Below are 25,670 nucleotides of genomic sequence, written 5' to 3' on the forward strand. Positions count from 1 at the left end.
AGAAGAAACAGAAAGAAATTCAATATTTTAATTTTATATAAATTATGTAAATAGTTTCCAGAAAGTTATCTAAAATATTCCACTGTACAACATATAAAAATGGCATCTGAGAAGCTAGAGACCAGAGAGAAATTGTGAATAAGGCATAAAGTTTATTTACACTCATAATTGCATTTATAATTCTTATTTACAGCCTGTAGAGTTTCTGTGTTCTGAATTACTCCTTCACATTTTCTGGTATTTGGCATAACGTTCAAATGCACTTGATACACACTGACCTCCTCTCCCAACACCACTCACAAGACTAAATAAATACTAGAGGAAAAAACTGAGATTATATCAAGGTTTGAGCTTCTATTTACTTCAACATAACAGAGGTCAGTTCTCTGTGCTGAAATACTAGGAGAAGAATTAACAAACTAATTCACCTGAAGTCTATTATCACCGTTCAAGTACCACTGAATAACATGAGTGTGAATCTGTCGGTTAACAGTCTCATGGGCAGGCTGCTTTCTATGTCCCATCGCTCTCATAGTCTTCTATTATCATGTCTTCTTCCACATCTCCCTGGGCTGAAAAGGGCTGAGGCTGGCTGGCCGGCAGTTCATTCCCACTATTCTGACTCAAAGGAAGAGACCAGGTTTCAGGTTCAGCGCTTTGAATGGGTTCACCCAGTGCTTCCTCTGCAGACTGCCCTCCAGTGAGCTGGGCTTCATCTCCGCTGTCCGCCTCTATCATTCCATTCTCCCTGTCAGTCAGGGCTTCCATTTTCAACCTGCCAGATTCATAACACAGGCACTAATAATAATCAAAGGAGAGGATTCTTTTAAATTACATCAAGAGTTTGAAGATTATAAAGCCATCTCCTATGGTCTCTTATTTACCTTCCTTGTGCTTTTTAACCAGGCACTCCAGTTTATTTAATAATATAAACAAAACTAAAAGGTAAATGACAAACTGAATAAATCATTACAACTTATACAACACAAGTTAATTAATATCTTTAGTAAACAGTTCTTATGAAAATAAATTAAATGAAATAAAAAACAGATATAAAACATGAACAGAGAGCTTACGGAGAAGAATGCTTACTAAATAAATTGCTTAACCTAATTTGTAATTTTAAAATGGAAATTAAAATAACATTGTCATCTTTCAAACTGGAAAAGATCTTTAAGATAATAAAACCCAGTGGTGGAAAGCATTAGGAGAAAAGAACGTGCTTAAACACTGTAAGTGGGCATTAAGATGGGCAAAACATTCTTGGAAGCAATCTGGCAATATAGAGCAAAGGTGTATATCCATTGATTCAGCAATTTTATTTCACAGAATTCATCCTACATAAATAGTATTTGATATACATGATGATTTAGCTTCAAGGAAGGTTGTAATAACAAATGCTGGAAACAAGCTAAATGTATTAATACAAAACAAGGTGTAGGTTCAATTAAAGGAAACTATGCAGCTATTAAATAGAAACATTAAATATCAAGTTTAAGTATCAGAATATTCAACATTATCAATATAAATCAAAGATAATGTTAAATATGGTAAGTGAAAGACAACAGTACCAGTCATTGTGATAAGGAGCACCGACAAATCCTGCCTCCCAATTCAGATCAAGTACTTGAACCAATAATAAAATAGTGACTCTCGTTCTTTTAATTGCATCTTAGGAGGAAAAAGACAACAGAAGACAACTGTCTTCCCTTGATTTTGATGTCATAATCTTGGAGGGAAAGGAGCCAGTGAGAATAGCTGGTCCTTCTTTGATTAAGACAGAGTGAGGAAAAAAGGAAAGTTTGTAAAAGGTCTAAGCCCTGATCATATCCCACTGGGATGATGCTCTAAAATCCACCCATTATTATCTTTCTGTAAAAGGAAAGGTGCACTCCCCATAGCTAAGTCACTGTACAGAAGAACCCATTAAACAAAGGCCTTTATTGAATCTATGAAGCTACCTTCATAGAAAAAAAATCCCAGATAAGCAAGTTTTCCATTTGGGACCAGGAATAGGAGAACTAGTAGGAGGGGTAATAGGTGCCATTTCTATCATTTACTTTTATCCTTAAAACCAGGATGTGAGTACTTTCTAAACCTTTTTTAGAATGCCTGAGTGCATAATTTGATCTTATAAATAAGCCAAGTAGAAATGGACTACAAGCACTGTGTTAATCATTGATATTAGCCTAGAAACTATTTTGCAATAGAATGAACAGTATAGATGGAGATTTATCCCTATATTTATATATTTTTTTCACTTGTCTGAATTTTCAATGATAAAGAAATAAAAAGTTCCTGACTATCACACACTCCAAATATACGCTAAGAACACGTTAAGCAAAGGGGTTTTCAGTTATGCAAAATTTGCTGAACTCAAGGATTTTAAAGATTCCACTGCCTTTGTAATCCAATGATTCTATCTAACCTGATTCTGAGCTGGTGAAAAATGCTGTTATATGTAATAAACATAATAGATGGGTCTACAGTGTGATCATATAGTCTTTGATCACTGGTACAACATATATTTATTAACCTTTACAGATAACATTTATTGACTGTATAATGAATAAATAGATAAAGTATTTGGTGGTTATTTAGGTAACAGCTCTTTGAAAATGAAAATGATCAGCTTACCTTCCAAAGTGTCGCTTTAGAGGAAGTCTTCCAATATCTTGGATAAAAGAAATCTGAGCTAAAACAGAAATTTAAAAAAATTTTTAAACAGACATTTCTCCCAAAGAAGGATGGCCAAAAAGCACATGAAAAAATGCTTAAGGTCACAAATAGTTAGGAAAATGCAAACCAAAACCATGAGATACTACATCACACCCCTTAGGATGACTATTAACAAAAAAACTCAGAAACCAACAAGGTGACAAGGATGTGGACAAAGCTGTAGGATATAAAATGGTGTGACTGCTATGGAAAATGGTAAGGTAGTTCCTCAAAAACATAAAAACAGAGTAACTATATGATCTAGCGATTCCACTCTGGCTATACGCCCAGGGAAGAAAGAAACTGAAAGCAAGGTCTTGAAGAAACATCTGTATACCCATTTTAATAACAGCAGCATTATTGGTGATAGTCAAAAAGTGCAAGCAACTTGTGTCCATCAAAGGTGAATGGATAAACAAAATGTGGTAAATATATATACAATGTCATATTACCCAGCTTCAAAAAGGAAGGAAATTCTGACACATGCTATAATGTGGATAAACCCTGATGACATGCTAAGTGAAATAAGCCAGTCATAAAAAGACAAATATGGTATGATTGCACTAAAGTGGGGTACTGAGGGTGGTCAAATTCATAGAGAGTAGGCAGTGTTTTCAGGGGGTAGCTAGCATGGGGGTGGAAGGGAGGTGGTTAGTGTTTAATGTGGGTAGCTTCAATTTTTCAGGATGAAAAAGTTCTGGAGATTGGCTGCCCAACAAAGTAAATATACTTAAGACTACTGAAAAGTGAAAGTCGCTCAATCGTATCCAACTCTTTGTGATCCCATGGACTATAGAGTCCATGGAATTCTCCAGGCCAGAATACTGGATTGGGAGCCTGTCCCTTCTCCAGGGGATCTTTATACTTAAAGATAGTTTAAGATGGGTGCGTCCCTACTAAGGGAATCCACCTGCCAGTGCAGGAGACAGGTTTGATCCCTGGTCCAGGACGATCATACGTGCTGTGGAACAACTAAGCTGGTGTGCCACAATTACTGAGCCTGTGCTCTAGACCCGGGAGCTCCAACTACTGAAGCCTGAACACTCCAGAGACTGTGCTCCACAACGAGAAGCCGCTGCAACGAGAAGCTTGCGCAACGCAATGAGAGAGTAGCCCCCGCTTGCCACAGCTAGAGAAAAGCCTGTGCAGATACAAAGACCCAGCACAACTAAATCAATAAACAAATAAAATAGTTTAAGATGGTAAATGTTATGTTACGAGGAAATATTTACTCAAGAATGTCTAACAGCAGAGTCTCGAATTTGAGTCATGATCTGCTCTTCCCCTTCCTCAACTTGGGAGATACTTCACTCCAGGTGGACGCAGCCAAGAACACAGAGCTTCCCCTAGAGAGTCACTGTTGCCAGCTGAGAGTCTGGGGCTCCCTTTCTCCACCCAGCCCCGAGCAAAGGATGGAGACTCTACCCCAGGGCACAGCAGTGCAAGAACACTGCCTCCTCTTTGAACTGCAATCACCCTCGCCCCAACTCATTTGTAGGGCAGAATGTCCCCAGTGGGAGAGCCCAAGCCTAGATCATCAGCGGCTCCCTTCAGCTGAGCACACAGGCAGAAGAGTGGCTCAGAGATTTTGCCCAGAGGCATTCTATAGGAAAAGAGTGCTCTGAAGCTCTGCCCAGAGGAACTGGCTCTGTAAGAAACAGAATGTTGGGAAGTTCAAGCCAAGGGGCCCTCTTGAAACCAATAGCTCCTCTTAATTAAGACTAACAAGCTGAGCAAAAGCCAGCTAGTTTACCAGAAAAGAACTAGGAAAGAGACAAGTAAGAAGATCCACCGCCCACCCCACGCCCCCCTCCCCGGGTCAGATCAAACCTGACACTCGCTTCAAGGTCTACACCTGCCCACATTTAACTGGATCAGACTGTGGAATAATTTATAACCCCTTGACACTACTGAAAACAATAGAGGAATCTGCCAGTAACTAGTTAAACAGAACAGGTGGGTGTGATATCAAGCAAGGCAAACAATTTAACAAAAATAAGGGAAAGAGACAGTTACAAACAGCCCTCCTGTCATCTCATGGTGATTGTGGGCATGTCCAAAGCTGAGCTCACTGAGGAGTGACAGAAGCTTCACACTGTAGGGGAAACAGACTTCATCAATAGTTTAGCCAAATCACTAAACAATTAATTAACAAACAACAGAAAACACAAGCCCCAGAGAGTGGAGGTGACTCAGTATCCAGAGGAGCTACAATATATTACCCAAATTAGCCCAGTTTTCAACAAAACATTGTGAGATGATACAAAGAAACAAGAAAATGTGATCCATACACAGGAGAAGGGTAGGTAACAGAAACTCTGAGAGGGACCAGACATTAAACTCAACAGAAAAAGACTTCATGGACAGGAGCCATTATAAAGATTTTCAAAGAACAAAAGGAAACCTTACTTAAAGAAGTCATGAGAGCTATAATGACAACGGTTCATAAAACAGGGAATATCAATAAAGAGAACTGTGTTAGTCACTCAGTTGCGTCCAATTTATAGGCTGTATCTCGCCAGGATCCTCTGTCCGTGGAATTCTCTAGGCAAGAATATTAGAGTGGGTTTCTATTCCCTTCTCCAGGGGATCTCCCGACCCAGGGATTGAATCCAGGTCTCCTGCACTGCAGGCAGATTCTTGACCGTGTGAGCCACCAGGGAAGGCCTTAATAGAGAAGAAAATTGCAAAAAGAACCAAATGGAAATCTGGACTTGTTTGAACAAGGAGAAGAAACAATCCATAACCTTGAACACAGACTGACAGAGATTATGCAATGAAAGAGAAAACAGAATGCTTTTTTAAAGCCTTCCAACAAACACTAATGGAGGACTAGAAAAGAGGATGGAGAGAAAGAAGAAGAAACATAGTGATAATGTCTGAAATGACACAGTAAATAAAATGAAAGAAATGGGATAAAATTTGATGAATAAGAAGAAAAAAATTGATGAATAAAAAGAAAAGCCAAAACATCCTATTTTTGACTACATTTATGAACCTTCTAAAGTTTGCAAACCAAACTCTTTGAGAGCTCTTGGACACTTACCTTTTTAAAAATCCAATATACGACACCATTAGGATTTTCAAAAACAGCTTTTTGATACGGAAAACCTGAGTTGTGATCCTGGAATCTGAACTTGTAACTAGTGGATATAATGATTCTCCAGAAGATTCCAGCATGAGTAATGCAAACCAATACTTCTCAAATATCTGCATAAGAATCACCTGGAGAATCTCATTAAAATGCAGATCAATTCAGCAGGTCTTGACTGAGGCCTGAGATTCTGCATTTTTCTCCAGCTTCCAGGTGATGCTGACGAGTCTTGTCCAAGGGGACTCTTATTAAATCAAACCAATTCACTTTCCCACAGCTGGGAATGGGACAAAGAATGTGGCCAGCTGTGCCAACATGAGTTGGTGGCAACAGGCTGGAGCTGAAGGAATAGCCTGCATGGTTAGGAGATAGGTTATAGACAGAAGAATTAAGTAAATATATTTAGCAAAGTGGGAGACGGGTCCATATCCACTGAAAGGAACCAGAACTCCTGGAGATTTCTAAGTCCAAAAATAGGATTTTTTTTGGCAGCAAAGTATGAAATAATTCTGGAACATTTTGTATCAGAAACTACTCTAAGAGTAAAGGCAGAGTCACCTAAAGCAGCTTGCATTGGCCAAATCTGGGCCAAAATGAATAATGATAGTGCAAAACAACAGCTGACAAAGAATCCAGACTCCATACTAATGTAAACGAACAGAAGAGGGTGAAGCGATACCTTACAGCAGAATTTACCAACAGGAATGTAGAAGGAATAATGCCATTAGAAAATCATGACTTGCCAACTATCACAGATTCAGGAAATAATTATCAAAAGATGCTGTGACCAGTGGGTGAAATTTTAATGAGATACAGGATATTTACATAGTCTTAAAGTGTCTCCCCACAAAACACTTAATAATTTTACATTAGAGAACCTCAGAGATAATTACCTTACAAAATAATTAAAGTTAACTTCATCAGCATGGTATAAACAGACACTGTATTCTCCTGATGTGATGCACTGAGAAGAACATGGCATCACTTTTGTGGTATTCCTGACAAAAATACATACCTGTAACCACTCAGACAGATAAACCCAAATCCTCAGATAAACTGAAACCCAGGGACAGTCCATTTTGTAACAATCTTATATGTTTCAATTTGCAATGGACAGGGGTGGGCCAGTGGTTAAGAATCTGCCTTCCAATGCGGAGGACACAAGACTGATCCCTGGTCAAGACCTAGGATGCTACATACCACGGAATAACTAAGTTCATGCGCCACAACTACAGAAGCCCACGTGCTGCAGCTCCTGAGTCTGCGTGCTCTAGAGCCAATGCTCCGCAGCCGGAAGCCAGGGTGCCCCAACAAGAGAAGCCCGTGAGCCACAACCAGAGAAGCCCTTGTGTGCCGCAAGCAGGGAAAAAGCCTGCACGCTGCAAGGAAGACCCAGTGCAGCCAAAAAAAGACATAATGGACAAAGAAACAACAAGGTACTATTCTAAATCAAGGAGACTGAAGAGATAGCAACTGAATAGCTAAGTGAATCATCTGATCTTGCCCTGGATTTTTGGACAAGAAAGAGAACAAGTTTTTGTTGTTATTTTGCAAAGGGCATTATTAGGACAATTGGCAAAATTTGAATGGTGTCTATAAATTATAAATGGGGTCTAATAATTAAACTATGAATTAGCGGTAATGTATCAAAATTAATTTCCTGATTTTGATGTAAATATTGTGGTGATGTGGGAGAATATCCTTGGTTTCAGGAAGTACATGCTGAAGTGTTTAAGAATAATGGGCATCATGTCTGTACTTTCCTCAAACACGGTTCAGAAAATATATATTTGTGTACATGTGTGTATAAAGACAAAGAAAAAAAGGCAAATATGGTAAAAATGAAACACTGAGGAATCTTGGTGAAGGATATACAAGAATTCCCTTCGTACCATTCCTGTAATTTCTAAGTTAAAGGCTAACGTAATCTGGGAGTTCCCTGGCGATGCGGTGGTTAGGACTTCACACTTCACTGTGAAGGCCCAGGTCGAATCCCTGGTCAGGAAACTATGATCCCATAAGCCACACAGCACAGCCAAATAGATACGAATATAATCTACAATTAATAGGCAAGCATAGGGATCTCTCTGGATTCTGACTCACAGATTAAACATGCACACTATTCAAAAGTCATCTCACTTCTGCCTATAAATATAGAATATTTGAAACTTTTAAGTATCAATATTCTTAAAAGATGAAACTCTTGTATGAAGGTAGACATTTACTCAATAATCCTCTCTTCTGATCATTCATAAGACAAACACTATCTTTGAAATTTATGAGAAGTTTTGGGACTTCCTAGCAGTCTAGTGGTTAAGATTCTGCCTTCCAATGCAGGGGGTATGGGTTCATTTCTTGATCAGGGATCTAAGGTCCCACATACCATGGGATGTGGCCAAACAATAAAAAGAAATAAAACTTATGAGAAGTTTGATGAGTTACATAGTAGATTATATTTTCAATATTACACAAATTCTCTGTTCTACCTTGAAGATCAGCACCACAGACATGTGACCTAAGACTGTTAATGAAATATGGCCCTTAAGATACATGTTAAAAAAGAGAAACAACGGATGGAAAACTGCTCTTCAAGAAAGGCAAACCTCGGTAGACACGTATTGGACAAGTGGGTATCACACAGGTTTTTGGCCGCATGGAGTCTCTGTGCAACATGTAGGCTTTCTTGAGTTGCAGCAGGTGGGCTCAGCTGCTTCACAGCGTGTGAGATCTTTGAACCCACATCCCCTGCATTGGACGGTGGATTCTTAACCACTGGACCACCAGGGAAGTCTCTCACTTTTTTTTTAAAGCATTACTTATAATTTCAAAATTAGGAAAAACAATGTAAATATACTATTAATGGACACTATTTGTAATACTGAATCAACCAAAATACATTATCAACAAGGTTGAATGAGTTAGATCTGAATATACTTTAGCATTGCTGCTATTATGGACTAAATGTTTCTGTCACCTCAAAGTCATATTTTGAATCCTAACGCCTTTAGGAGATGGGGCTTTGGGAGGTGCTTAGGTCATGAGGGTAGAGCCCTCATGAATAGGATTAGTGTCTTTATAAAAGAGACCCCAGAGAGAGCCTTCTTCCTCCTCTCTTTACCATGTCAGAATACAACAGGATGGCCATCTGCAAGATCAAAAGTAGGCCTCACCAGACACTGGGTATGCTGGCACCCTAATTTTGGACTTCCCAGCCTCCAGAGCTCCTTTGCACTAATTTATAAAATATGGAGTTCTATGTATGATAAGTGACAAAAGCAAATTAAAGATCACTTTCATTATTATATCTGCACAGAAAAAAGTCTAGAAGAATTTACACCAATCTGTGAAAAGGAATTACCCATGGTTTATAGGGGACTTTTGATTTTTACTTTATATACTTCTTTTTTTTAATCAAAAAGCAGTATTAATTCTGATTCAAAAAACAATGGGGAAAAAACTGAGTGTCAGTGGTACACAGAAATGACTTGATGCACAAAAATATAATGTTATAAAACACTACTTCTTGGGAATAATAAAAATCCATGTTATTACCTTGATTTCTCATTGGAATGGTTAGCAAAGTGAGGTATGGCAATAGCTGAGTCTGGAGGCACAAGGCTGGTAAGCAGAAATCAGAAAAAAGTGCTTTTGCTGCCAGGCAATTTTCCCGATACTGTAGAGAGAAAAAAAGGTGAAATGAAAAATAAAAATTTAAATATGGATATTTATTTCTATACATAAGTTTATTATGTCACAATATGTGTGGGTTTCTACACTAGATACTTTAAAAGTTTATCTCATCAGTCTTCTTTTCTGGCCGCATCAAACTTGATTAGTCCTTTCTAACTGTCCTGTTCTTGTTCAACTGCTAAGTCGTGTCTGACTCTGTGACCTCATGGACTGCAGCACCCCAGGTTTCCCTGTGCTTCGCTGTCTCCCAGAGTTTGCTCAAACTCATGGCCATTGAGTAGGTGATGCCATCCAAGCATCTCATCCTCTGTCTCCTCCTCCTCCTCCTGCCCTGTCTTTCCCAGCATCAGGGTCTTTTCTAGTAAGTCCTAGTATTATCTAACAAAGCACTTTATCTGTGCAACTAATTCACATTTGATATAACAGCAGAAAGAACAAGACCTTAGGTAGAAGGTCCTTAAAAACATTAAAGGATTTCTGTTTATGAGCATACACATACACCAATTATGTGAAGATACTGTTTCTCAATAAAAGAATGTACTTTCTTCAGTTAAGAGAGGTGCAGTGTTATGGTGATGGCAAGAGAAATATAATCTCTAGCGTTTCAGGAGCCCACGGTTGTAGATCACTTATATGTAACAAATGCAAAATTAATACACATGCTATAAAGAGCAAAGCAAGTCAATAAGGGACATAAATTGCTTACCGCTGCTCCAAGAAATCCACTGAAGATTTTTCTCAAGTAATGAATGATACTTTCATATTTTAGCTACATGAATTTAGAACTGGAAGACATCTTAGAGATGACCTAGTTCAGGGGTCACAAAGTCAGATGCTATAGGAGGTCAAGCAGGTAACAGAAATCAGTGCAGCAGAACATCTGGGGACAGCGGCACCGATCACTCCAGCCACCAAGGGGCAGGTTATACTTGGCTTGAGCCAATTACAGCCATGTAAAATACGGACCAGGGTTGCCCTCTTTTTTTTTTTTTTTTTCAGGACACTCAAGAAATTCTGAGGCCAGAATTTCTTATCTGAGTTTTAACTATTAAACAAGTTTTTAAACATGGGCAATTCATTAAAAAAAATCTGTTTGTGTTGTGTGTTGTATTCAAATTGTAAGCCACCTGTTTTTGACTTCTAAATAATCCAATCCTATACGTTTATAGCTGTGGAATCAGAATCTAGAGGCATACTAGGTGAAATAACTTGTCCAGATGGTTAGAGGTAAAGCCAGGATTTATTTTCAACTGAAACAAAAATATAACTACAGGCATACCTCAGAGTATTGTGGGTTCAGTTCTAGACCACTTCAATCAAGTGAATATCACAATAAAGCAAGTCACACAAATGCTGTGGTTTTCCAGTGCATATAAAAGTTATGCTCACATTAGACTATAGTCTATTAAAGTGTGCAACATAGTTTAATGAAAAATTTCTGTTGCTGTTTAGTCATTAAGTTGTGTCCGATTCTTTGTGACCCTAAGGACTGTAGCCCACCAGGCTCCTCTGTTCATGGGATTTCTCAGGTAAGAATACTGGAGTGGGTTGCCATTTCCTTCTCCAGAAGATCTTCCCTACCTAGGGATCGAACCCATGTCTCCTGCTTAGCAGGTGGATTCTTTACCACTGAGCCACCTGGGAAGCCCACTAATTAAAAAATTCATTGCTTAAAATATGCTAACCATCACCTGAGCCTTCATCCAGTCATGATTTTTTTTTTTTGCTGGTGAAGAGTTTGAAATATTATATAAAAGTATGACACAGAGTAAGCAGTGCTGTTGGGAAAATGGTTCTGACAGACTTGCGTGATGCAGGATTGTACAAACCTGTGATTTGTAAGAAACGCATTATCTGCAAAGCACTTTAATAAAGTGCAATGAAACAAAGCAGGCCTGTATACTTTGATTCCAATAAAACAGGCATGTACTTTCAAATTTTGAGTGCTTTTTCTTTAAAAAAGCATTTAAGAAGACTGTCCTTTTAACGTTTTATCATAATGCTAAGAAAACTAAAAGCCTTAACCACTATTTCTTATTAAGAATGAAAGATCATTTTTCTCTTAAATAAAAAAAATAGATTTATTGGGATATAATTCACACACCATAAGGAGTTCACTTATTGAAAATGTACCATTCTCTTTTTTACCTTTTTATTTATTAGAAACCACTGGGGTTTGTGCAAGGGTCGAAAACTTGATCCCCCTCCTTGGCAATGAGCAAATCCTCGGGCTTTGTTGGAATGTATGACACCTCTCGTAGCTATAGATGTACTATATTCCCTGAGTGAAGAGCGTGTCTAAAAAAGAATAAAAAATAAAGAAAATAAGAGATTTGTAAGATAGTACTTATTGGTACTACTGACTCCCCAAAAAGGCTAAGTGTATTTATTTACTACATAGTCATTTTTTTCACATTCACCATAGCCCTAAACATAATAGTGCCACAAAATTATCTGAAGAAAACTCAGCGGAGACATAACCACCAAATGCTATGTGTGACTATTAACTGTGTATCAGATGGGGTGGTAGGAATAACTTTAAATACATTTTTGAAGTAACTGGGAAACAGGAAGGAGGATAGTATCCTTACTGAATTTATGTTAATTATAATACATACTGATTATGTTAATTCTCTTTAGGTGTAATAATGCTATTGTGGTTGTAATAGAGCAGTGTCCTTATCCATGCTTAAGTAAGTGCTATGATGCTCCAATTACTTTCCAAGTATTCAGCCAAAACAAGTGTGTAAAAATACAGATTAAGCAAATGTGGAAAAATGTGAAAACTGATGAACAAAAGTTAAAGGTATTCAGATAGTCATTGTATATTCTATTTGTCAATAGAGTTATAAAATTTCAAAATAAAAAAAGCAATATAAAATAAGCAAATGCAACTACTAAATAATGAAACTCTAAGTATATAACAGAAATTATCATAAATGTTTAAACGCTGGAAATATGGCCAGCACGACCAGGGAACTGAATTTTTAATTTCACTTAAATAGCCATGTGTGTCTAGTGACTGCTATACCAGTCAGAGCAAAGTTAAAATGTTAAGAAAAATTACAAGCTTTATAATGAATAATTTCAAATTTTAAATAAATAAATTTAAAAACTATCAGAAAGCACAGAAAGTAGTACAGGGCATTCCCTGGTCAGGGAACTAAGATCCCACATGTCACATGGTATGGCCAAAAGAAAAAATGAAAAGAAAGTAGCACATTTCTTCCCTTCAATCTACTTTTCAATTTGTCAAATTTTCCAACTATGTATTAGTTTTATTATCAGAAAATAACTTTAGAAAAAATTAGTGCTACATTAACATAGAAAAAGCAGATTCACTGCAGAAGTTTCACTGCGAACACTGGTTGCATGAAATTAATTTTGTCATAGTTATGAAAAAGTTAATTAAAATAATGTCACGTAAGTATGAATAAAAGTAAACTTTCTCAGTTCTGAGGAAATAGTCATAAACCAAACACTTAGTCTTACATTCCAGTCACCACTGAGGATATCCGCAAAACTCAGAAATTCACTGGCTCTCACAAGATCATCCACTTCCGTGAAGAAATCTACATAGTTCTGGTGAAGATATAAATTAAATAACTCTCCTGGCATGTGTGACATTTCTACTACTTCCTATAAAAAATAAAGTATATATAATTTTAGTAAAAATTCACTGGTTAAATTTATCTGGACATAAATGTAAATAGCATGTATTGTGTAAATAGTACTAGGTATTATTAAAGACTTTACCTCAGGTTGAACAAGCAGTGTATCCCGGTCATACTCTGACAAATGAGAAGGTAATCGAGGTGAGTCTACTTCTGTTACAGGTGCTCCTACAAAAAAAAAGTCTGGAATTATTAAAAAATAACATCATCTTTATATAGCACCTCTCATTTGAAAATTTTTCAACAGCTGATTTTTTTTTCAATAGTTGATTTTTATGTTTAATTCCACTTATAATCCAAAAATACTCTAAGTACATTTTCCTGCTATGTCTTTCTTATGTCGTGCCAAAGAGTATCTGACCTATCTTAGCTCTTTCTTGAAACTGAACCTAATATATGACATTCTGAAAAATGGCGTTTTTAAACTTTAATTGTAAGATAATAAGATATTTTAAAAAAATGAATAATGTTTTCTTACGTTTACAATATAGTATTTTCCCCAAAGCTCTGAAGAGAAAGAGGGAAACATCTTTGCCACCAATAGCTTGGACCTCCTGATTTTCAAATATCCTATCAGTTTTTTGTCTTCGTTTTGATTTTGACAGCACAACATCTGATTTTAAGGAAGACATTCCTTTTTTCCTTGGCCATAAATTGTTCTTTCCTAAATAATATACACCAAAGAAACAATATTTAAAATAAAATTAAAACATGAAAAGTAAAACAGAACATTTCAGATATAGTTACACTAAGTATTCTACTTTAAATGCTTTTCTAATAAATAATAATGAGGTATACAAACTGAATCAGAGCCCTCTTTCAGTTACTAAACTACTAAGGACATAAAATGTCATCTAGAAGTATGTCATGAGCTAGATTTAATCTTCAGTGACTGAAATTATGTAGTCCCACCAGAACTATTTACACAAGTAAGCTTGATCTATACAATTAATTTTTCTCCTTAAGTTTTGTGTATGTGTGTCAAATACATAATAAACACTGCAACAATAAAAATAAATAAAATATGACTTGACACCTTTCAAATTTTCACATACACAATAACATGCTCTCTAATATAGTTATATTACCTTGGTTTCTCACAAAGGCAAGGTACTATTCTTGGTGCATGGTATGTACTAACCAATTCAGTCCTCACAATAACTCTATGAAGGAAGAAAGTTTACTATACAGAGTAAAGAAATGAGACATAAAGAGGTTAAGTAAATGGCTAAGGTCATCAGCTAGCAGGTGATTTGAATCTGGGCAGTCTGGTTCTGCAAACCCTGCTTAACAATGACTCTATATTACTTCTTTACTGATTTGGGCAGTCTCCAACTTCTGAATATGCCCATGTTCAAATTTCACTGGGAAATCTACTTTTGAAAATTCAGAATGCATGATTTTAGAAAACCAGCCTGGAAGAGCAGAAACACAGAATCTGGGTTTGAATTGTAGTACTATCTCATTAGGCTGGTCTGAGAATTAGATGAAAAAACATACAACTGCTAATATAGTTTCTAACCCACCCCAAAACTATTATTTTCTTCCTTCTGAAATATCTGAGTTCAGAGCAATAATATTATAAACGGTATCTCAGGATCTCAGGTGAGTCAGGATCTCAAACTGGCCCACTCCTAATTCTAGTAGTGAACCTAAGGATAATTTACATTTATGTTTCTATAGGAAGAAGCAGAATTCTGGTTTTGGTTGAGTTAAAAAATCTAATTCTTTACAGTTATTTTGAAAAACAAAGATGAAACTAAGTGAACAGGTTACACTTGTGGATAGAAACTAGATTTCAGGTGGATTTTGAGAGCACCAAAGAGCTATTAATTTTTTAAGGTTAATCCCTCAATGTTAAGCATCGAGTAGGTCACCTGTTAAAAGTTTTCTGATGATGACTGTGTGCAGTAAATTGTGATCATTAAGAATAAAAATTAATTCATTGCCATTAGTGGGGCTATCTCTTTACTTCAGCATGGCTAGGCACTCCTTTTGTTTCTTAATAAGTGGAAATATATTTGTTAAACATATCTTATATAAACCAATATTAAACTCATTAACAGCTGGCCATTTGAGAACTCAATATGTGTCAAGCCCTGGAATAAACACTCTGTATTACCTCACTTACTCTTCACATAACTTGATGAGACAGGTGCTCATATAAGAGGTGAAAAAATAAAGGCATGGAAAGACTAAGTAACTTGCACAATTAAGTCACTAAAAAGTGGCAGAGCCACAATTTTTTCCCAGAAAGTTTCATTCCAAATTAACTTTGAAAGGTAAAGTGGCAAACTATGTAAATAAATAAGTTTTACCTCAGATATGCAAATATATATGGTGACACGTTCATAGGGGTGTGTCTATGTACACATACATACATAATTTTATTATTTTGTCTCAATAAAAAATATAACTGGGTATATATCAATTTCAAGTTAAAGTATGTTTAATTTCATTTCATGAACAAGAAAAAGTTAGTCACCTAATTAATATTATGAGTGTATCTTTACCAATTACCTGTTGAGGAAGAAAACTGGAGGCTATTTATTGCACTTCTGATATCACCAGAGCATCCTTGACAGAGAAACTCTAGAGAAGTTTTATCAGGGACAACAATTTTTCCTCCATTCTAAAATGAAACAATTAAAATTTTAAAAATATATGTTTTCTAAAACAAAAACCAAAACTCTCTATTTTCTAAATTTAATGGAAGTATATTAGAATCTTTCAAACTTGCATGCCAAAAAGCCTACATGTTAAATAGTCTGCTTATGAAGATACAAGTGTCAATGACACCTTAGTTTAAAGTAAATCTTCAAGATTATAAAACAGTTTTACTTTTTTACTTGGACTAGGCTATATAATATTTTGAAGTTCTCTCTCTCACTATATATATATATATATATGTATACACACACACACATATACAAATGTATAGATACACACATATACATATATACACAGAGAGAGACCTCAAAATATAATACAATGCAATAAAACTAAATACACAAGAAAATTTGAAACTTACATGAAAATCCCTACACTGGAGTCTTCACCATATTAGTACAGTCTGTTGAGTATTAAAAAACCACAACTGCATCAACTCATACTTAAACCCTAAATTTCATAGTTATTTAAGGTATATGATATATCACATTTCACATCCTTGGTAGATCAAGTATAAGGCAAGAGAAATTTATCCTCTCTTTTCCCTTCAGAAATTCTTAAATAGTTTACTGACAATATGACTTTAGCTGGATTCATGTGATTGCTCAAAGGTGAACCCATTTCAGGTCCTGTAAAAATTGCTTAAAACAGAAAAACAGTACTGTGCTATGATTTTCAATATATTTTTAACTGTATTAATAATGAAAGCTGTCTTAAAAGTTCTTTATGCAAGTTAGTATACTTTTAGTCTCCACAATTCCAACTTTGTCACAACTGCTAACATTTTGGTAGGAACCTTTCCAGACCATTTTTTGTGCTCATACATCTGTAAGTATATATAGTATCTATAAGTATATACAAAGAGCTAATTTTTTAAACACAAGTGGGGATCATATGTATTACTCCATTCTTTATGATCTATGTTAGTTCCTTTAAATCTATATAATTAAAAAAAATTATGGTTATACAGTAATTAAACTAATACTTCTATCAATCAAGGGATATTTACATGTTTCCTTTTTTTTTTCAACCATTCCAGACCTATATATATATACATATATATATATATAGATACACACATACTGTATATATAGTTGATCCTTGTATAGTGTGGGGTTAGTGACAGGAGCCCCTCTCAGAGATAAAAATCCAAGTATAACTTATAGTTGACCCTCTGCAGCTGTAGTTCTGATTCTTTGGAGTCAGCCAATCATGGATCATGTAGTACTGTAGTATTCACTACTGAAAAAAATGCATATATATGTGGACCCATGTAGTTCAAGAGTGAACTGTATATACCTTTGCCAACATGCACGAATACTTCTGTAGAGTGTCGTGCAAAGTGTCTGTAACATTTACCAGTTTTATTTTTCCCAGCAATGGTAGGTGAGAGTGTCCATTTTTCCTTATCTTTGGCAACGCTGTTTATCAATCTTTTTCTCTGATTACTAGCAGGCCTGAATACCTCTCATGTTTACTATCCATTTGTCTTTCATTCCCATGGTTGTCTTTTATCTTTGTTTACCATGTCTTCTGTTATTTCCTAAGTTTCCCATTTTTTTGAAGTAAATCCATGGCTCTCAGGTTTTTTTTGTTTGTTTAGGAAGACTTTCCCCCAACTCAAAGTATTTTTTTCCTAATACTCTTCTAATTTTTGTATTTAAATTTTAAATCAAGGTTTATATTATTTTTCTGCATAGTATGAACGAAAGAGACAATCTTATGTTCTTCTGTTTGAATATGCAATTGTTCCAATACCACTTATTAACCTCTCTTTCCCTCATGATGTAAAATGCTACTTTCATTGTGTTAAAAAAATTCCATTTACACATATTGATCTAGTTCTGTGCTGTCTTCTCATTTTATTCTTCCATTTGTCTATTCTTACACTAATATCACACTGCTGTACTCTCTACAGTCTCATATTATGTTCAAATATCTAGACACCAAGTTTCTCTTTATCACTCACAAAATTTTCTTGCTCATGCCTTCGCTTCCAGATTAACTGCATTTATATTGTGAACACATTTACTTTAAAAATTGTTTTGGGAGGAGTAGCTTGTTTTTGAAAAAATTTAGATTTGCCAGCAAGGAAATATAATTTGAAATCATGATTCTTGGAGCTGAAGAAAAAACACAGATGTTAACTATGGAGAATATATATAGCAAATGTGGCTGAAATGTGTGATAAGCAGTTCCTTCCACACTTTATATACCTAATGACATCAGAAAAGACTAAAGATCTTTTTTCCTATAAATACACAGAAACATTTATTTAAACTTAAACACTTAAGATAGTCAACACTCTTTATTGTAACTCATTCACATAAGATGTCTATACTCTTTCTTAAGATAATTAACTAAACTATGGAATAGAAGAGATTAAACTCACTTAAATCTTCTTATACTATCATTATCATCCTTGGCGACCCCAGACAGTATCATAACATTTGATTTTATATTTACATTTGATTTATATTTAAATATTGGGCTTACTGCTGCTCCTGTGATGTAACGTATCAATGATGATTTCAAAAGTATACTAGTTCTAACATTCTTACAGGTCAACTATTTAAGGTAAAGCACATTTACTATGGGCTTCCCTGGTAGCTCCACGTGCAATATAGGAGACTCTGGTTTGATGCTGGGCCGAGAAGATTCCCTGGAGAAGGGATAGGCTACCCACTCCAGTATTCTTGGGCGTCCCTAGTGGCTCAGATGGTAAAGAATCTGCCTGCAATGCAGGAGACCTGGGTTCGATCCCTGGGTTGGGAAGATCTTGTGGAGGGGGGCATGGCAACCCACTCTAGTATTCTTGCCTGAAGAAGCCCATGGACAGAGGAGCCTGGTGGGCTGCAGTCCATGGGGTGGCAAAGACTCCGACATGGCTGAGTGACTAAGCACAGCACATTAAATACATAACAAAGAAGTTATGGTAATCTTTTTACTAGTATAAAATAACTTGCTAGAGTAAATGCCATTTGCAATTTAATGACTTAGTCTTAAAAAAATTGTGAGTCACATGATAAAGTAACATGAGGCTGACTTTTTATTTCTCCAACTTTTTAATAAATATTTAAAACTATAGTTTATAGTTATCATGCTTATAGTAGAGAATGTAGAAAAAAACTGTAAGTAATTCAACCACCCAGAATCCCACTTAGCATTTTTATGTGATTTCTTTTAGTATATATAGGTTGATGTATATATGTGCATTGGGCCGTCATAGATTAACATAGATTAACAAATCTATGTTTCATTTTAGCACGGTAATTTGGAGTCAGAACAAAACTTTCAACTCATCTGACACTTAATAGTCATGGAATATTATTCAAGTTATTTCCTTGCAAAGTTCGGTTTCTTTACCATAAAATGGAGATAATTTTGTATAGCTGTAGTAAGGGTTTAATAAGATCAAGTATGTAAAAATACCTTGCATAGGGCCTGACATATATCAAAGGCTGAAACATCATTTCCATTGTTAGCATTATCATGTAACTTTGCATCCTGTTATTTTTAACTTGACATTAAACTGTATTTCCCTTTATCACTAACTGGGACTTCCCAGGTGGCGCTAGCGGTAAAGAACCTGCCTGCCAATGCAGGAGACATAAGAGATAACATTCTTACAGGTCAACTATTTAAGGTAAAGCACATTTACTATGGGCTTCTCTGGTAGCTCAGCAGGTAAAAACTCCACGAGGTCATGGGTTCAATCACTGGGTCAGGAAGATCTCCTAGAGGAGGACACAGCAACACTTCAGCGTTCTAGCCTGGAGAATCCCATGGACAGAGGAGCCTGTGTGCTACCATCCATAGGGTCACAAGGAGTCGGACACAACTGAGGTGACTTAGCATCACACATACCACTAAATATTTTCAAAATATGAATTAAGGACATAATAGTTCACCACAGCAGCTGCTCCCTCTATTACTGGATTCACTGTGTTTCTAATGTTTCACTATTAATAGTTGTATTTATTTAGCTAAATGCTCCACATACATGCGCTATTTTGTTTAATCCTCAACATAACCTCTCCCCTGGAGATTTCCCTCAGTTCCTGTGATCCAGCATTGCAAAACTAATTATGTTTCATGTAAAATCCAGTTGATTGATAGCAGGTGGTCCACCTAGAACCATGCTGCTGAGAGAAGTTTTACCAATTTAACTTTAACACCATCTTGATTTGAAAGTTAAAAAAAAAAATGATGCATTAAACATAAAAGCTATTTCAGAACAACGATAGTATACTCAACACTACTGAACTGGATGGCTAAAAATGGTTAAGATATTTCAAATATAAAATACAGTTAACAGTACTGTGTATATTATATATTTGAAAGTTGCTAAGAGAAAAAAATCTTAAATGTTCTCATCACAAAAAAGAAAAGGTAATTTAAGTGACATGATGGAGGTATTAGAAAATGCTATGGTGGCGATCATTTTACATTATGTAAGTTTTATCAAGTCAATGTGTCATACACTTTAAACTTACATGACGTTATATGTCAGTTATATCTCAATAAAGCTGGAAAAAAAAGTCTAAGATGGTAAATCTTATGATGTATTTTTTACCATAATTTTAAAAAAATTATTAAATCTTTGAAAAGTGACACAGGACAAAAGTAGAGTTGGATTATAACTGATTAATGAACCAAGATGGCAGGAAATAGTTTCTTAACAATAGACACAAATTAGAACACTAAGCCAAGCAAAGGAAAATTAAAGGTTAAGGATGTTTAAATTTTTTATTTTTTGGCCACGCTGCATGGTATGTAAGATGTTGGTTCCCCAACCAGGGATCGAACCTGCAGTCCCTGCAGTGGAAGCATGGAGTCTTAACCACTGCACTGCCTGGAAAGTCCAGGTTAAGGGTTTTTAAAATCAGTCTTTCCTACATTTTCGACATGCTTTAGGAGTATAATTAAATTTTTTTAATTTTAAAAACTGAGATAATTCATGTCTCTAATTCCTCAAGTTTATATAATACCACTTAAATTTGGCTTTCTATAATGACAATGTAAAGTTCAAAAAAATCAGTTCTTAAGAAACTTACCTTATTAGCTTCTACTGTCACTATTCGATTAAGAAACTTCATCATAATTGTTGGTGCCACAGGGTTGAAACTGTCAGAGTTTTATAAAGAAAGACAGTGGTTATGTGATTAAAAATACAGTATGTACGTGAAATTTTAAGCAGAAGTTTCATTCTTACCTAATATTTGAAATAGCACACTCTTCTTGAATTTCTTTGGGAAACAGTAACCTTTGACTATTATCTCCACTGAGACTGTCAGAGATTATAAATATTAGAGGACACCGACCAATCTGCACATACTTCCTAAAATAACAAAAGATAGCAAGCAAGGCTGAAATTTAAACCTCCTGTCATTTAATTTGGAGTTTTAGAAGACTTCACTGAAACTCACCTCAAAACTTCATGTAAGGTATGAGAATCCCGATAAAACTGGTTAGGTAAGTCCTACCAAAAACAAAGGATAAACACTAGCTCAGTTTTATTCCCATGTAAATTTATTTTCAGACTTGTATTTACCAAAATGGGAAAAATGTTATGTATTCAATGTACTATAATCAGAACTTCTGTAGAAATTAAACATCAACTAGCTGAAAACAACTAGCTGATTCCCTAATAGTAGTAAGTGTGTATGGAACTTTCAGATCAAATTTCTTCAGGTCACTGCAAGTTATATTCTAAGACATCATTTTCCAATTATTTTTTTGCCTCTCTACATTTAGGCCATTAAATTTTTAAAGTTCACTAACCTATAATATATATACACATGCAACCTATAGTTACTCTATCCAAGTTTAATGCAAGTTTATTCTATTACACAAAGCCTTTATACTTTACCACTACTAGTACCATGGACAGGGTTAATGTCACTATCACATAAGATATATCTTGCAATTGTTTATTCAATAGTTACAGCAGAATTTCCAAAGTTATCCTTACTTCAACTAGAATTATCTTCTTATCAGTTCTCAGATCATCTCCAAGCATTTGTAGTTGGTTATATTTTGTTGCTCTTAGTAGAAACTCTTTAAAAACTGCTATCTGAGACTGGTAGGGAAATATATGGAAGCTTGATTCTGAAAAGAAACATACTTAACACTTATTTTCCACAAACTATGTATATATCAATATTACATATATGTACATAACATCGGAGAAGGCAATGGCAACTCACTCCGGTACTCTTGCCTGGAAAATCCCATGGATGGAGGAGCCTGGTAGGCTGCAGTCCATGGGGTCACACAGAGTCGGACACGACTGAAGCGACTTAGCAGCAGCAGTACATAACATACATGAATATTACTAAATATATTTACATATACATAAAGATAAAGTAGCACACAATACTGTAGACTGTTTTTTAATTTAAAACTGTTCAAATTTAAAACAGAATATTCATTTCAAAAGACAAACTCACTATGAATAACAGTATAATGCTTCTGTACCAAGAAATGTAATATGGAGTTAACTTGATTTCACAACACAGCTGTTAGTATAAAAATCATAAAAGTGGTACAAATATTTATGACTTTGTCTACACAATGAAGACTCTCCCAGTAAGTGTGTGATCATAAATGAGCTATTTTCAATAACAGTAAGTTTTACCTTAATAAGTTTTAATGACAAAAACAGAATGACTGATTAGTAAACTTATTAGGACTACAAGAAGTAGTATTTTATGCAGAAGATTGTAAATAAAGACTTTTCAGATTGTCAAATTAACATTACTACTAGAAAGTAGTAAAAATTCCAGGAGTAGCAGCAAAAGGGTGTGCATATGCACAGATGTTATAGAAGAACCTAAAAATAGAATTTTAAAGAATACCCCACATTAAAATACTAATATAATTGTCCTTCTACAGAAACTCTTGCACTTCAAAATGGCCTAGGTGATTTGTATATGCCTAGCCTAGTTACTCTAAAGCAGCAATAGGAAAGCTATGCAAGTTAAAAATGATCATGCTGGAGTTTATGAGCATATATGTGAGGTTATATTACATTATATTACATTACACAGTGTTTTCCCTGGTGGCTTAGATGGTGAAGAATCTGCCTGCAATGCAGGAGACCTGGGTTCGATCCCTGGGTCAGGAAGATCCCCTGGAGGAGAGCAAGGCAACCCATTCCAGTATTCTTATCTGGAGAATTCCCATGGACAGAGGAGCCTGGCGGGCTACAGTCCATGGGGTTGCACTGAGTCAGACGTGACTGGGCGACTGAGCACCACCTCTTTTACTGGAGGGACCCTCTCCTTCCTTCTCCTAAAGTTGCTTCTCTCTGAACCTAAATGCACCCATAAAGTTTCATGTGATTGCTCCTCTGACTGTGAAACAGCTGGTAGTGGGCAGATGCCGATCAAGTACAGGAGCAGCAATACATACCTTCCTCTCAAAAACATATCCAAGTAGGGTCTGAGGGGCTTGTTTCAAATCTTCTGTAAACACAGACTTTCCCACTATTTCCACTACCTTCACAACAAACCTTACCAGGATTCAATATCTCCTTGAAATCATCTTTTTGGAATTCTGGTAAAACTGGATTAACCCACTCTTGTACTTGAATACCATGTTCTTTTGCTAGTATTTTTATAGTTGTTGTTTTTCCACATCCAGGAGGTCCTGTTATTAATAAAATAGATCCACCCTAAAACCAAATATAAACATCAATAAAAAATCAAAATCATTGGAATGTTAGAATATTGTTTTAATATTCTTCTTAAATATTATCTCTAGAAATATTTAGTCATAAAAGCAGAATTAATTGCACAATGTTAGCTGGACTAAACCAGCTATAGATAAAACTGTCTTATTTCCTGAACTTCTAAGCACAGCTTCTGATAATTTCTCATTCTATTTTTGGGGGGCGGGGGGACTTCCATTTTTTCTTAGTATCTTTATAAAAAATGTTTTAAATTAGAGGACAATTGCTTGACAATATTCTGTTGGTTTCTGCCATATATAACGTGAATCAGCCATAGGTACACACATGCCCCCTCCCTGTTGCACATCCCTCCCACCTCCCAGCACCTTCTATCCTTCTAAGTTGTTTCAGAGCACGGGATTTGAACTCCTTGTGCCGCACAGCAAATTTCCACTGGCTATCTGATTTTACGTATGGTACTGTCTATATTTCAATGCTATTCTCTCAATTAGTCCCATGTTCTTCTTCCCCTGTTGTGCTCACAAGTCTGTTCTCTGTTTGCATCTCCACTGCTGTCCCTCAGATAGGTCCATCAGTACCATCTTTCTAGATTCTATAAACATGCATTAACATATGATATTTTTCTCTGACTTACTTCACTGTGTATAATAGGCTCTAGTTCATTCACCTCATGAGAATAGGAATGATTCAAACACATCTGTTTTTATGGCTGAGTTGGAAGGAATGATGCTAAAGCTGAAACTCCAGTACTCTGGCCACTTCATGTGAAGAGTTAACTCATTGGAAAAGACCCTGATGCTGGGAGGGATTGGGGGCAGGAGGAGAAGGGGACGACAGAGGATGAGATGGCTGGATGGCATCACCAACTTGATGGACGTGAGTTTGAGTGAAATCCGGGAGTTGGTGATGGACAGGGAGGCCTGGCGTGCTGCGATTCATGGGGTCACAAAGAGCCGGACATGACTGAGCGACTGAACTGAACTGAACTGAACTGAATAGTCCACTATATATATGTACCACAGCTTCTTTATCCATCTGTCAATGGCCATCTGGGCTGCTTCTATGTCATAGCTATTGTAAATAGTGCTGTGATGAACAATGGGGTACATGTGTCTTTTTCAATTATGGTTTTCTCAGGGTATATGCCTAGTAGTGGGACTGTTGGGTCATATGGTAGTTTTATGGTACCATATGACCATAAAACCATATGGTCGTATGGTAGAGTTGGACACGACTGAGCAACTGAACAACGGTAGTTTTATTCCTAATTTTTTAAGCAATCTCCATACTGTCCTAAATGGTGACTGTATCCTCAATTCTTGCACTATGTTCCTCCCAAGGACTATTCAGCAGCCAAATTAAAACACCTTCAGCTAGATTAACAAGGTCATGTCTGACACAAGTATTTTTAGAGGTTACCTGAACTCAGAAAATTCAATCTTAATATCAACCTCTCTTTGGATTATATAGTTCAATATTATACAAGTATAATATTCTTATGGAATGACCTCAGTTTGGATATCAGGTTTTTTAAGAAATGTATACTAAGAAATGTATTTACCAGAGACAGGACTCTAAAGACAGACTAAAGGTTATAGGTCCCAGTAACATTCCCTCACACATTGAAAAAAAAAGTTTTAAAAGTTTAAAAGTGAAAAATTATCAGGGGAAGATATCCTACATGTAACAGTGGGCTGTGATCCTTGCTTGCTTGTTTACCTTTATTAACTATGGTGAACAAGGGCATGTGTATTTGTACCCAGAGAAGAGCCAGTTACACTATTCATTTTATTTAATTCTATTTTTTTTTTTTGCCATACCATGCAGCTTATTGAATTTTAGTTTCCCCACCAGTGACTGAATCTGGACACTGGCAGTGAAAACACTAAGTCTTAACTTAGTGGACCACCAGGAGATTCCCCTGTTCTATTTTTTAAAATGGAAGACCTTATGAGTTATAGTTCTACAGGCCATGAGTTTAATGTTAATGATCTAATAATACATATTAAATAAGGTAGCCTGAGGACTTCCCTGGCAGTCGAGTGGATAAGACTCTGTGTATCCACTGCAGGGGGATGGATGCTGGTTGGATCCCTGGGCAGGGAACTAAGATCCCGCACGCCAAAAA

The 25,670-nt window shown here is 36.0% G+C and overlaps 1 protein-coding gene across 4 annotated transcripts in view; it reads right to left on the minus strand.

Moving 5' to 3' along the window:
• Nucleotides 1–14: 14 nt before the first annotated feature.
• Nucleotides 15–25,670, minus strand: part of RAD17 (RAD17 checkpoint clamp loader component) — a 34,172-nt gene continuing 8,516 nt past the window's right edge. For 2 of the 4 annotated variants that reach the window (XM_055555121.1, XM_055555123.1), the window contains 13 exons: nucleotides 23,368–23,524; nucleotides 21,821–21,957; nucleotides 21,276–21,328; nucleotides 21,062–21,187; nucleotides 20,904–20,973; nucleotides 15,697–15,808; nucleotides 13,655–13,840; nucleotides 13,259–13,344; nucleotides 12,995–13,141; nucleotides 11,651–11,800; nucleotides 9,365–9,485; nucleotides 2,638–2,695; nucleotides 15–775 (listed from right to left, as the gene is read on the minus strand). In XM_055555121.1, the coding sequence (XP_055411096.1) occupies nucleotides 514–775; nucleotides 2,638–2,695; nucleotides 9,365–9,485; nucleotides 11,651–11,800; nucleotides 12,995–13,141; nucleotides 13,259–13,344; nucleotides 13,655–13,840; nucleotides 15,697–15,808; nucleotides 20,904–20,973; nucleotides 21,062–21,187; nucleotides 21,276–21,328; nucleotides 21,821–21,957; nucleotides 23,368–23,524 (1,665 nt within the window). In that variant the 3' untranslated portion in view covers nucleotides 15–513. Of the gene's footprint in view, nucleotides 799–2,637; nucleotides 2,696–3,950; nucleotides 4,432–9,364; nucleotides 9,486–11,650; nucleotides 11,801–12,994; nucleotides 13,142–13,258; nucleotides 13,345–13,654; nucleotides 13,841–15,696; nucleotides 15,809–20,903; nucleotides 20,974–21,061; nucleotides 21,188–21,275; nucleotides 21,329–21,820; nucleotides 21,958–23,367; nucleotides 23,525–25,670 lie in introns of those variants that run through there. The other 2 variants (XM_055555122.1, XR_008704971.1) reach the window with 2 other exon arrangements.

Source organism: Bubalus kerabau, chromosome 18 (genome assembly GCF_029407905.1).
Source record: "Bubalus kerabau isolate K-KA32 ecotype Philippines breed swamp buffalo chromosome 18, PCC_UOA_SB_1v2, whole genome shotgun sequence".
NCBI classification, from domain to species: domain Eukaryota; kingdom Metazoa; phylum Chordata; class Mammalia; order Artiodactyla; family Bovidae; genus Bubalus; species Bubalus kerabau.